This window comes from Notothenia rossii (genome assembly GCF_949606895.1).
Source record: "Notothenia rossii genome assembly, chromosome: 8".
Classification (NCBI taxonomy): Eukaryota; Metazoa; Chordata; class Actinopteri; order Perciformes; family Nototheniidae; genus Notothenia; species Notothenia rossii.
Genome location: NC_136906.1, coordinates 80,402,840 through 80,415,339, shown reverse-complemented (window position 1 = coordinate 80,415,339; position 12,500 = coordinate 80,402,840). Strand labels below are relative to the sequence as shown.

At 42.0% G+C, this 12,500-nt stretch overlaps 1 protein-coding gene across 1 annotated transcript; it reads left to right on the top strand.

The window, feature by feature from the left end:
- The first annotated feature begins 1,363 nt into the window (after positions 1-1,363).
- On the top strand, positions 1,364-6,682 carry LOC307014264 (uncharacterized protein). The gene is made up of 7 exons (XM_079642139.1): positions 1,364-2,130; positions 3,783-4,016; positions 4,256-4,585; positions 4,719-4,991; positions 5,285-5,371; positions 5,452-5,480; positions 5,954-6,682. Exons 2-7 carry the CDS (start codon positions 3,956-3,958, stop codon positions 6,017-6,019), a joined length of 846 nt encoding a protein of 281 aa, XP_079498265.1. The 5' UTR covers positions 1,364-2,130; positions 3,783-3,955; the 3' UTR covers positions 6,020-6,682.
- Positions 6,683-12,500: the final 5,818 nt, after the last annotated feature.

Below are 12,500 nucleotides of genomic sequence, written 5' to 3'. Positions count from 1 at the left end.
AGAACATAGGATTGGCAGGAACCCCGGCAGGAGAGTAGTCGGCGGGACCCCCAACGGGACAGGACATAGGGTTGGCAGGACCCCCGGCAGGAGAGTAGTCGGCGGGACCCCCAACGGAACAGGATCTGGTGTCGGCAGGACCCCGGCGGAACAGGTGACGGCGGGACCTCCAACAGGACACAGGGAGCTGGAGTGGGCCGGAGAGCCAAAACGTGAGCCAGAACCATGGCTGCTGGGGCCAGTACTGGGGCTGGAACCATGGCTGCTGGGGCCAGAACTGGGGCTGGAACCATGGCTGCTGGGGCCAGAACTGGGGCTGGAACCATGGCTGCTGGGGCCAGAACTGAGGCTGGAACCATGGCTGCTGGGGCCAGAACTGGGGCCGGAGCAGAGGTTGACTCCAGATGGAACACACCGAGGCATACGACGCCAGGTTTGGAGTTGGGAGGCAGGGAGCTAGCATCCCTGGGGCTAGCAGGCCGGGAATCACACATCGAGAGGAAGTCCAAAATCCAGCCAGGTAAGAATTTCACTAAACCAGAGGCCTGTACTACGAAGTTGGATTTTCGCTTAGCGGCTAACTTCAGGGAAAACTTGGGCTTTCCGGTCCTACGACGCTGGTTCTCTTTTTAGCAGGCTAGATCTCCATGGTATCTTATACTGTGCGGCTAACCTGCCCCGGAGCAGGTTAGGTTGCAGGCTAAGAGCTCAACTCAGTGAAAGCACTGCCTGCTGACCAATCAGAGCTCAGTGTGCGGAGTTTAAAGCGATCAAGTCATATTACAGGATAAAGGAAATACAGAAAAGCTGCCGTTGCAGGAAAGACGGCCGGCAAAAATCACTGACTGTGTGAACGTGAACATGAATAGAATATCACCTCCCATCTTCAGAGCAATCTGACTATTATAACATTAGCGTTAAGAAAGCTTATCAATATCTGCCACAACATAAGTAACCGGATCAGAGTAACATTAAGTACAGTCCACGTTATATCACATCATAAAGTATCATATATCTCCTTATCTGAGTCAGCTGAGCCGTATCTGGCCGTGCAACACTCACAGTGTCACATACTGTATGCAGAAGTATTATTTTAAGCAACACATTAAGTTGAGGAAACACTCGAGTCAAATGTAAATAAAGTCAGATGGTGTCTTAGACGGGGCAGTGATATCATAAACCTGTTAATGTACGCATTCAAACACTTGTTCTGTTACCAGCTGTATTCACCTTGCAGGTGCAGCTATGTGGCTTTGATCCTGGATCAAGTGTTTAAGTCATGGATGTTTAAAGTTTAACTTCTTCATATGTCTAATTATATAGTTCACTTTTCATTCAGGAAGTATGACGCTGCGCTGTCAGTACGCTTCTCCATGTTTTGATTGGTCGAATGCTCCAGATACCACCCCTTTCATGTGAACGCGCACCTAACTAGATAGGACACGGCTGGCTTGAGCGATCCACTTGATAACCCGCGTCGTAGGACCGTTTAGCGAGAGCGCGTATGTTTTGGATTAGGCCAACCGGCTAACTCAAACATATCCAGGTTAGGTTGAAGCAGCTTCGTAGTAGAGGCCTCTGGTTTCTCCATAGCCATCTGGTGCGCCTCAGCCAGAGCAGCCTCTCGCTGCTGAACTCCAGATGCTCCCCTCCACTTATCAGAGCAGCCAGCCAAAGAAAATGAAAACTGAGTAATTCCTGCTTGAAAGGATCTGCTGGGCCCATCCTTGGTGAGTTCCTTCTGTCAGGGTTGAGAGGGGCAAGCAGGATCCAAATGCAGATTATCAGAAAATACCTTTATTTCAAGGCTGAAAGACAGAACTCTTCCCAGTGAACACAGTCCAACAAGGAACTCCCAAAGACTAACAGAAAACACAGAACCTAAATGCACACAGGACTAATCAAACAAACAAGAGACAGGTGAGGAGGGAGGAGAAAACACAGGGGCACCAGGTGAACACAATCGGGTAATCAGGGAGGGGGGAAAACAGACAGAAAGCAACAGGCAAGACAGGGGGTGAACACTTTACAAAATAAAACATGAAACCAAAGACAGAAAAAGACAAAACACAGACAGATCGTGACAAACAGCATCAAAGTGAGAGGACAGCAGCTGCTATATGAGAACATGTGAGTCCCTCTAGAGGAGGATCGAGAGAAAGGAGCAGACATGTTGGAGAGTTGCTGTATTCTTAATACTTACAGTGTGGGCATAATGAAGGTTTTCTAAAGTGGATTCTGGCTTTTTTATTACTGTTTTGGCTTTAATATAATTCAATGGAGTATTGCTTTGTCTTCAGTACATTTGACTGTTCTGTATTTTACTAAATAAAGTGATCTATTAGCCTTTCAAGAGTGCAGATGTTTTTATTTGTAAGGTTTTTCCTAATATGACATTCTGTAAACATCAGGTGTGTTCTTAAAGTACAGTTTCACTAGTGACTCATACTTGCCAACCTTTAGACCTCAGAAATCGGGAGCATTCCAAAATGCAAAATTGGGGGGGGGGGGGGGGTGCTAGTGATTCGCCGGAGCTGTTAGATTAACATTAACATGCTTATTGTAGTTCTAAGTGCAATGCCTTCCGGCCTGTAGCACCATCCTTGATGGAGCATATGTGTGGGCAGGAAAGGAGTGAGCAGAGAGTAGAGTAGTTGTCGATTCTTGTTCTGTTTTCTGTGAATATCTGCCTCACCCTCTCAGACTTTGAGTTGCGCGCGCTACTAAAGAGACGTGTTACCATGGAAACCAAACAATGGTGTAGCTGTATTAAAGTCCGAGTGGAAACAGTCGTGTGTAAATCTGATTTAGTCAGAAATCGGGAGAAATGCGGGAGAAATATGACCCCGGGAGGAAACCGGGAGAGGGCAATGAAATCGGGAGTCTCCCGCGAAAATCGGGAGGGTTGACAAGTATGGACTCCACTGATCAGCAACACTGCCTTTTGTTATCGCTGCATATTCATTTATATATTAAGGTGTATTGATATCCACCCCCTGCTGTTCATTTTTAATGTTTTATATATATATATTCATTACTTTGTGTGTCTAACGGCCCGTCCACACACAGGCATGAAAAGAATCTTGAAAAATCTTGAAGCCTGGCGTGTCTGAAGCTTGACGATTTTTTGCGACCAACGCGACCAACAACCAATCACATGAATGTCCCGCCCCCGACACACAAAGCAATAGCAATATTAAAACGAAGTAAACTGGATATAAACTCCCCAAAAAGGCGAAAACCTAACAGTTCACCCACTGTCTCTGCCACCTCCCTCCATGCCTCGTTCCTCCGGTTTGTATCCCGGTAAATAGTTCTGGTCGTAAAGAACCGGGTGATTTGCTACCGTAATATCTCGTTTGGAATATGAGGAAATGAACTGCGGTCTGGCTCGCCTAGCTTGCACGCGGTTTGATTGGCTAGCGCTTGTACTGGCGGGATTTTGCATAAACGGGATTTGATTGGCTGATGCCAGCTTCGAAAGCATCGGGAGCATCAAAAGTTGAACATTGCTCAACTTTTGATGCTCACGATGCTTTCGAAGCCATGCTCCGCTCCCCACAATGCAGTTCGGCGAAGATTAAAAATCTTCTACGTCACCCGATTCAAGTGAATGGGCGAAGCTTTGAAAGATTTTTTTTCATGTCTGTGTGTGGACGGGCCGTCACTCTGCACGGTTCTGCTTTTTGATCTTACCTTATCTGGTCAGCATCAGAGGGTAAAACCTCCAGAGCTCTGCTGCAGGTGTTAACCTCATTCTCACAGAATCACTTCTCCTTCAGACTCAGAAGAGAAACACTAGAGGTGAAATGAGGAACCAGAAAACATCTTCCCACGTTCAACTTCCCCTCTTCTGTCGCTTATCTGCTGTTATCATCGGTACTGAGTTCATGTTAAAGAAGCAGCCGGGGAGAGACTCTGACAGTCGAGAGCCAGAGACCGAGAGAGAAGCACGATGTCTGAATTCAGAAGGATCATGATGTCTTCATTCCTGATGCTGCTGCTCCACTTTCCAGGTGAGGATGCAGAGAACACACTTTAAATAAAACAGCTTTAATATCACTAACGGTGCTTTACTACGTACTGTTCCTTTAACTGAGAGTGATGAGTTGTGTTTGTAACGTGGTGACTTTAGTGAACTCTAGAAACCAAACTCTCACAGAGATACATTTTCAAACTTCTTCATCAACAATAATCATAACTGTGAATACTACAGTTTATTCATATGTATTCCCGTCTTTATTTTTTTTAACAGCTGCAGAGGTGAAAGATCAATCCCGTACTGTCAGAGCTGGAGATGAAGTCACTTTGCCTTGTGACAATGTGATACATGATCAGGATGAGTGTGAGAATACTACCTGGACCTTCTTTGGTTCACCATACACACCAATAGTGACGCTTGTTGAAGGCCGTCAGATTCACAAAGAAGCCAAAGCTAAATCAGACAGACTGAGAGTTACAGAGAAATGTTCTCTGGTTATAAAGAAGGTCACAGAGGAGGATGCTGGTCTTTACCTCTGCACACAGATCAGATCAGGAGAACAACACGGAGAAGACTCTTATGTTCTTCTGTCTGTTGTTTCCAGTGAGTATTTACATCATGATGTTTCAAACTGTCTCTATAGAGCAATATACTGAAACATTACAATAATAATGATTACAGTGATGAAGTTAATGTTACTCTTGTTGTCTTTCTCTCTCAATATCTCCATCTTCAGTGACTGAACATCAGGACAATGATGAGGTGAAGTTAGACTGCTCTGTGTCGATATATATGTGGTGTAGACTCTCAGTGAAGTGGCTGCTTCTGGGTCAAGATGTGGATAAAGATCACAGAGAGATAAAGACATCACAGTCTCTCTGCTCTGCCTCTGTGACATTTAACACTTCTCTCTTTAGTTACACACCATGGTCTGAGTTGTTTACTTGTGAAGTAACTAATATGAACACAGGAGAAGTTCATCTGTTTCCCTTCAGCGCTCAGTCCTCAGGTGAGAACATGATGAGATGTTTCAAATCATTCATCCTGATGTGTCACATCTTTATGTCGTGATGTGAGATGTTTACATTTGTTTTTATAACTGAACAGCATGTTGTTATTTTATTCTTTAAGGTGAGGATGCAGAAAAAGAAGAACTGTGTGGATTATAATAAGTTGTGTTTGTATCTGTATGTTCTGTGTGTCTCTGTGTGAAGGTGACGAGGAAGCATTAAACAGCCAAGAGACATTTGGTTCATTCACATTTTAGAGAGTATATCTAACTCTTCTAACTTCTCTCTCCAGGTCTCTTGAGGCTCATCATGGCGTCTGTGGGGTTAGCGGCTCTCATCATCACCGTGGTTACAGTCAACATATGGACCAGAGCTAAAGGTGAGATCATTCACAGGTCAAATGAAAACAATATGAATAAAGGTGAAATCTAATATCAACTTGTTTTGTCCTTTTTTCAGGGAGCAAAGCACAGACGGAAGAAAACATGGTGAGTTTGAACATTGAATAATTAAATGTGTGTATTATTTGTTATCCAACTTTAACAGTGGATATATGAAAGACAGAAGAAGATGCAACACAAGATTCATTTAGAATATTTATGTATCCAAATTAAATGATCTCAGAAAAGCTAAACAGTTCATTAAGGTAAATAACAGAAAACAGAAATAAAAAAGGCCTTGTGTTGAAATGTGCTGTGTGAACTTTCCTTGCCTTGCCAATAATAGCAATAATAATAATAATAGCAATGCTGATAGTTTTGAAATAACGTCCATGTTACTGTGAATAATGAGCAGAAAGAAATCTAGTTTCAAAGCAAACTGTACAGAAGTCAGTAGATTAAATCAGATCAGACGGAAAGTGATGGTGCGTTCAGGGTCTGCTGACTCAACTATAAACGGTGCTTTACTTTGAAATCCTTTGTAACCAACTCAGTGTTGTTGTTGATGTTGTTTACCTCAGGTGCGTTATGATGTAGATGATGGTACAGTGAACTATGAAAACATCGGACCTCCTGATGGAGATTGAGCAACACTTCTGCCTCCATCAGACTCCACTGATCAACAACGTCTACATCCATCATCGTGTTTCACATCAGGAAATGAAGTTTATACAATCACGCATTATTTCATTTTCAGTCTTCAGTTATTCAGCAGCTGAGTAAATGCCTTTTAACTCTTGTTAACTTCCTCACATTGTCTTCCAGCTGAACTTTTCAGAGCTGATTTTAAGATGCACTGCTTGTTTTTGGAGGTGCAAAAGCTTTAGCTCATTTTAATATATAGATGTGTGCTGAATAAACCTTTTAATCCACTTTCATTTAGCTTTGCTGTTAACACATGTGTTTTAAAGAGAATGTGTTTGAATGTTTTTTCAGCCTTAAGTAATGGTCATCTCTTCTGATAACAATATATTCCGCAAATAAAGAAATGTTAATCTTAATTCTACACTGTGTTCTGAGGTTCCTAACAACAGAGTCTTTATCGTGATCTTGCTTTTTGTATTTCCTGTTTTATTTTGTAAAAACACTGTCCGTGTGTCATCTCTGGTTCCACTTCCTGTCTTTGTGTTTTCCCGCCTTTTTTGTGAATGTTTGCCCCGCCCTCTTTCTCCCTCCCCTTGAGTTTGTGCCTGCCCTCTCTCTGTTGATGTGATGAGTTCAGTGTGTGTATAAAACCTGTCTTTCCCACTGCTCTCTGTCATTATTCATAAAATATCTTATTATTAGCATAACGTGTACTTTCACCAGCATCAGCACTGACACTACAGTGTGGGCATAATGAAGGTTTAGTAAAGTTGATTCTGGCTTCTTTATTACTGTTTTTTCTTTAATATAATTCAATGGAGTATTGCTTTTTCTTCAGTACATCTGATTGTTCTGTATTTTTACTACAGTGATCTATATTAGCCTTTCAAGAGTGCAAATATTTATTTGTATGGTTTTTCCTACATCAGGTGTGTTCTTAAAGTACAGTTTCACTAGTGACTCCACTGATCAACAACACTGCCTTTTGTTATCGCTGCATATTCATAATTTGAACATTAAAGCATATTGATATCCACCTCCTGCTGTTATAAAATATATATATTCTATATGACTACATGTACACCACTCTGCATGGTTCTGCTTTTTGCTCTTACCTTGCAGAGGGTAAAACCTCCAGAGCTCTGCTGCTGCTGTTAACCACATTCTCACAGAAACACTTCTCCTTCAGTTCTCAGAAGAGAAATACAGAAGCAGCAGGAGAGGACTCTTTAAAGTGGAGACAATACATACTGATATACACCTGAACATCAGCAGGAGAGGACTCTTTAAAGTAGATACAATACATACTGATATACACCTGAACATCAGAAGGAGAGGACTCTTTAAAGTAGAGATACTACATACTGATATACACCTGAACATCAGCAGGAGAGGACTCTTTAAAGTAGAGATACTACATACTGATATACACCTGAACATCAGCAGGAGAGGACTCTTTAAAGTAGAGATACTACATACTGATATACACCTGAACATCAGCAGGGGGGACTCTTTAAAGTAGAGACACTACATACTGAAATGCACCTGAACATCAGCAGGAGAGGACTCTTTAAAGTAGAGATACTACATACTGATATACACCTGAACATCAGCAGGAGAGGACTCTTTAAAGTAGAGATACTACATACTGATATACACCTGAACATCAGCAGGGGGGACTCTTTAAAGTAGAGACACTACATACTGAAATGCACCTGAACATCAGCAGGAGAGGACTCTTTAAAGTAGAGACACTACATACTGATATACACCTGAACATCAGCAGGAGAGGACTCTTTAAAGTAGAGAAACTACATACTGATATACTGTTGCAATACATCCTCACTCCCAGGTCGGCCTATGTTGACGTTATGTCAAGTCCCCTGTGTCGGCTTTTTCCACCGCAAGGGGGGGGGGGGGGGAGGCCCTTAGCGTACATTTTCAACTTTCCGGGATGTCCATAGGCTTCTATATAGCTCCCTAAACGTATGTTATAGACGACTTGAGATCGCGAGCGAATGCTCCCCGCAGATCCATTCTCACAGCGTTTATCAACCTTTTTCTTACTCAATATCAAGCCACACATATTGTTTTTACTTCTTTATTTTAATTGAATAATGTAGGACTTTAGTTGCCGTCAGTTATGGGAGAGTAGGGGCTCAGAATACTGAAATCTGTATATTAATGGACGTGCCGTTGTCCGTTGCCAAGCAACGCAATCATTTACAAACTCTTCAACTACAACCCGAATTATATTTAAAAACATTTTAGAAGGCCTCACGAAATACTTTAATGTAAATTACAATTTAAATGTGAAGGGATGTGTGTAATGTGGTGATTACATTATTCACCCACGGATCTATGGGTTGGGGTATTGTCCGCACGGACATTTGAGTTAACCGGACTTCCTGTTTATGTGAAATACGAAAACATTTTTTTTAAATAAAATGATACTTTATTCCGAGTTTGCTTGATTTTCTCTTTGAAAGTCATCACATAACGGCATTGTAATACACGGTTCGGCTGGATTAATCTGCCGTAGTTCTCTATTTATAGAGCCTTGCTGAGAAGACTTCTAGACAAATATGAACAACTGCCGCCGAAACTGAATATGTGACGTGGATCATAAATATATCAGTAATTAAACAAAATCTTCAATTTCTCTTCACAATATAAGTGTCCTTGCAGTATCAATACTAATTCGGCTGACTTTTATATTTGATCCAATCAGTATATTGGTATATTTACACCATAACGGTGCACAGCTGATAGAAAGGGACACCTGGTGGTTAAAGCACGTTAAACATTAGATCACGTTATAGATCAAGATGTATTTCGATTTTATTTCTGGAGAGTTTATTTGGTAATAACTCGTGCTTTTAGTTTTACCAAACAACATCTCCGTGTTTTTAGAACATGTGTGTCAGGCATCCCTTCAGGTGGCTGAAAGGAGGAGTAAAATCTTAACATTAACCAAATGTTTATTTTTATTAGGAGGATATAAATTCCTCCTCCTCCTCCTCCTCCTCCTCCTCCTCCTCCTCTCAGCTGCAGTTCTGCACGCGCCTCCTCTTATCTCTTAACTCTCTCAAACAAAAGAGACAAAAACCCGCAAAGAAAGGAGAGTAAACACCGAGTCAAACACACCTCGGGGGGGTCGGCAGGTGCTGCTGTCACAGAGTCAACAAGTGAAACCGAGTGTGTGTGTGTGTGTGTGTGTGTGTGTGTGTGTGTGTGTGTGTGTGTGTGTGTGTGTGTGTGTGTGTGTGTGTGTGTGTGTGTGTGTGTGTGTGTGTGTGAGTGTGTGTGTGTGGGGGGGGTGTGTGTTTGTGTGTGTGTGATAATTAATGTTTGTGTGTACCTGCAGCACACATATAAAGGCTTAACAGCATAATTTGTCAACTTAAACGTCCCGATCAGACATAATGCTTATTTGTTTCTAACCTATATTTTAAAAAGCCCGCTGCGTATTCTTTATCTATTTGCAACTTCAAACAAACATAAAGCTGTGCTCATCCTCTGATAACACGGAGTGAAAAGGATTTCAAATGCTAAGTGTTAAACCTTATCTTTAGAGTTAGCTTCACTTGTTGTTAAGGCAGAGTTTAAAGTTAGTTTAAGTGGAGTCAACAAAGTACATTTCGAAGCTCATACTTCTTTACTTTTACTTGAGTAAAGAAGTTTAGTCAGTACTTCTACTTTTACCAGAGTATTTTTAAACACGAGTATCTGTACTTCTGATTGAGTGAAGGATGTGTGCACTTTTGCCATCGCTGTCTTTAATTGACCAATAGAACGGTCAGTGTGCAGCTGAGGACAGGAAACAGCTGCCGAGACAACATCAGCTGATCAGCTCGGATCAACAGAACCTTAATCGCCTTGTTCACTTCAGAGAGAAGGGATAATTAACTCTGACTCAGAGGAGCTGAAACACACTGATCGCTATCTGGGCTTCAAAACTCTGCAAGAAATACACTTTACTGTCACACACACACACACACACACACACACACACACACACACACACACACACACACACACACACACACACACACACACACACACACACACACACACACACACACACACACACACACACATACAGTTAGATTTGTTTCTTATGGCTTACTTTGATTAGATCTGGCACATGTCCAAGCTTGCATGTATCTGGTAAATCTATCTTTGTGCAATATACACACACACACACACACACACACACACACACACACACACACACACACACACACACACACACACACACACACACACACACACACACACGCACACATGCACACATGTACACACACAGACCAGACACACACATACAGTTAGATGTGTCCTCTAATGTCTTTCTTTGATTAGATCTGGCACTTGGATGTATCTGGTAAATCTATCTTTGTGCAATATTTACACACACACACACACACACACACACACACACACACACACACACACACACACACACACACACACACACACACACACACACACACACACACACACTCTGGATGGAATTGTAAGTGTTCTTTCAGTATATATTAAATAACAGGGTTAGCTTCTTTAGCTTCGTTAGCTCGTTTCTGAAACTGCAGCGCGTTTCTCCTCAGGAAAGGTTTCCAGCCGCTGTAACAAAATTGCGTCTGTCGACCATGGTGATTTAACCCCTGAATTTTAAATTGAGAGCGATTTAGGAATCCTAAAACCAATATCTATTAGACTCGTAGAAATTATCTTGGTGCACCCGATCAACCAAGTATTTAAGACGCACTTCAATGTGTGTTTGCATTTATCAGATTCCTTTATACGCCGTGTTTAATCCGCCGCTTCGTACAGACACATCTCCGCATCAACGCAGACTGTTTCTGAACGGTTTCACGTGAGGCAGGATCTCTGCAGCGTCTCATTAGAAATTCATTCTGAACAGCTTGTTATTATCTCTGGCCTCTGGATGTGTGAATAGATTTACAAGCATTAGAGCCGGGGCATTGTGAGGAGGAGGTCCCGGACCCTTTGTGTTCCTGCAGGGCCCTCAAATCAGCTGCATCCCCCCCTCACACACACACACACACACACACACACACACACACACACACACACACACACACACACACACACACACACACACACACACACACACACACACACACACACACACACACACACACACACACACACACACACACACACACACACACACACACACACACACTCTCAGCCCTCTGAACAATAGCTAACAGAACACACTGATGTTCTGCAGGATTTCAGACGTGTGCTTTCAGCCGCAGCAGATGCAAAAAGATGTTCCCCAATTTCCACCAGAACAACCCCCAAAATAAATTATGTTTAAAATGAATACATTAATTCAGAGTAAAACATTTGATTGATGTCCTTCATGAAAACATGTCTGCCAGTTAAATGAGCATTTAAAAATATGTTAGTAATTACTCTTTAAAGAAAAACAACATTAAATACACAGTTGTTCTTTTAATAAAGTGTGTCTTTATATGCATTATTTTATTCAATGTTTCTATTATTTTATTACTTTATTTTATTAAATAAATAGAGGTCTGTCATGAAACCCAATTACCCCTCGGGATAAATACTTCACTGTTCTGTACTTCGGTAAAAAACTGATTCACATCTTCACAGGAAGTATAAATCAAACTAAACATGTGTGTGTGTGTGTGTGTGTGTGTGTGTGTGTGTGTGTGTGTGTGTGTGTGTGTGTGTGTGTGTGTGTGTGTGTGTGTGTGTGTGGAGTGTGTGTGTGTGTGTGTGTGTGTGTGTGTGTGTGTGTGTGTGTGTGTGTTCAAACCACTACTTGTGTCACTCACTCTTAACCTCCTGATGACTGCAGCTAATGAAAAGCCTGCAGAGAGGATGGCGTTTTTTCAGAAGTGTGTGTGGGAGGGGGTTAGTTCGCTCCCTATTCTTGTCCATGTGTACGGGGTGGGGGCAGGTTGCCAGGGTTGACCGTGACCCCCGAGATCTGTGAAATAAATCTGAACCGACCAACACCTGAGCCACCGAGCTGACGTGCAGGGTGACGTATTTCTGTTGGACCCTGAAGGCATCATCTCCCTTGTTCAATGGGATTTCTCCATGTGATTTCCATATCTGTAATGTAAAAAATGTAATGATTTTGGATTATTGCATACAATAATCTCTCTGGTTGGTATCCTACAGATACTACTTTTTTTGTGCTATTTGATTTATATTTGAGGTGTTTACATTTTGGATTGTTTATTTATATTCTTTTAATTTCTCTAATGTACAATGCCTTGTCTTTTTATGCTGCTGCAACGCAAACATTTCCCATATTGGGATCAATAAAGCACTTCTTATCTTTATTTTATCTTAACTGTTTATGATACCTAAAGTGCGTTCACAGCGGACAAGAAGTAAAATGTTTCCGCGTCACAATAACATGTGAAGTCAATGCAAAGATAGGCACAGATTCATCCCAGAATAAAGCGAGAGTTC

Bases quoted from the DNA above. Each gene is read 5' to 3' on its own strand.
- LOC307014264 (XM_079642139.1), top strand. From the start codon at position 3,956: ATGTCTGAATTCAGAAGGATCATGATGTCTTCATTCCTGATGCTGCTG. The intron at 4,992-5,284 runs GTGAGAACATGA...TTCTCTCTCCAG, and splicing joins CTTCAGCGCTCAGTCCTCAG to GTCTCTTGAGGCTCATCATG. The intron at 5,481-5,953 runs GTGAGTTTGAAC...TGTTTACCTCAG, and splicing joins CACAGACGGAAGAAAACATG to GTGCGTTATGATGTAGATGA.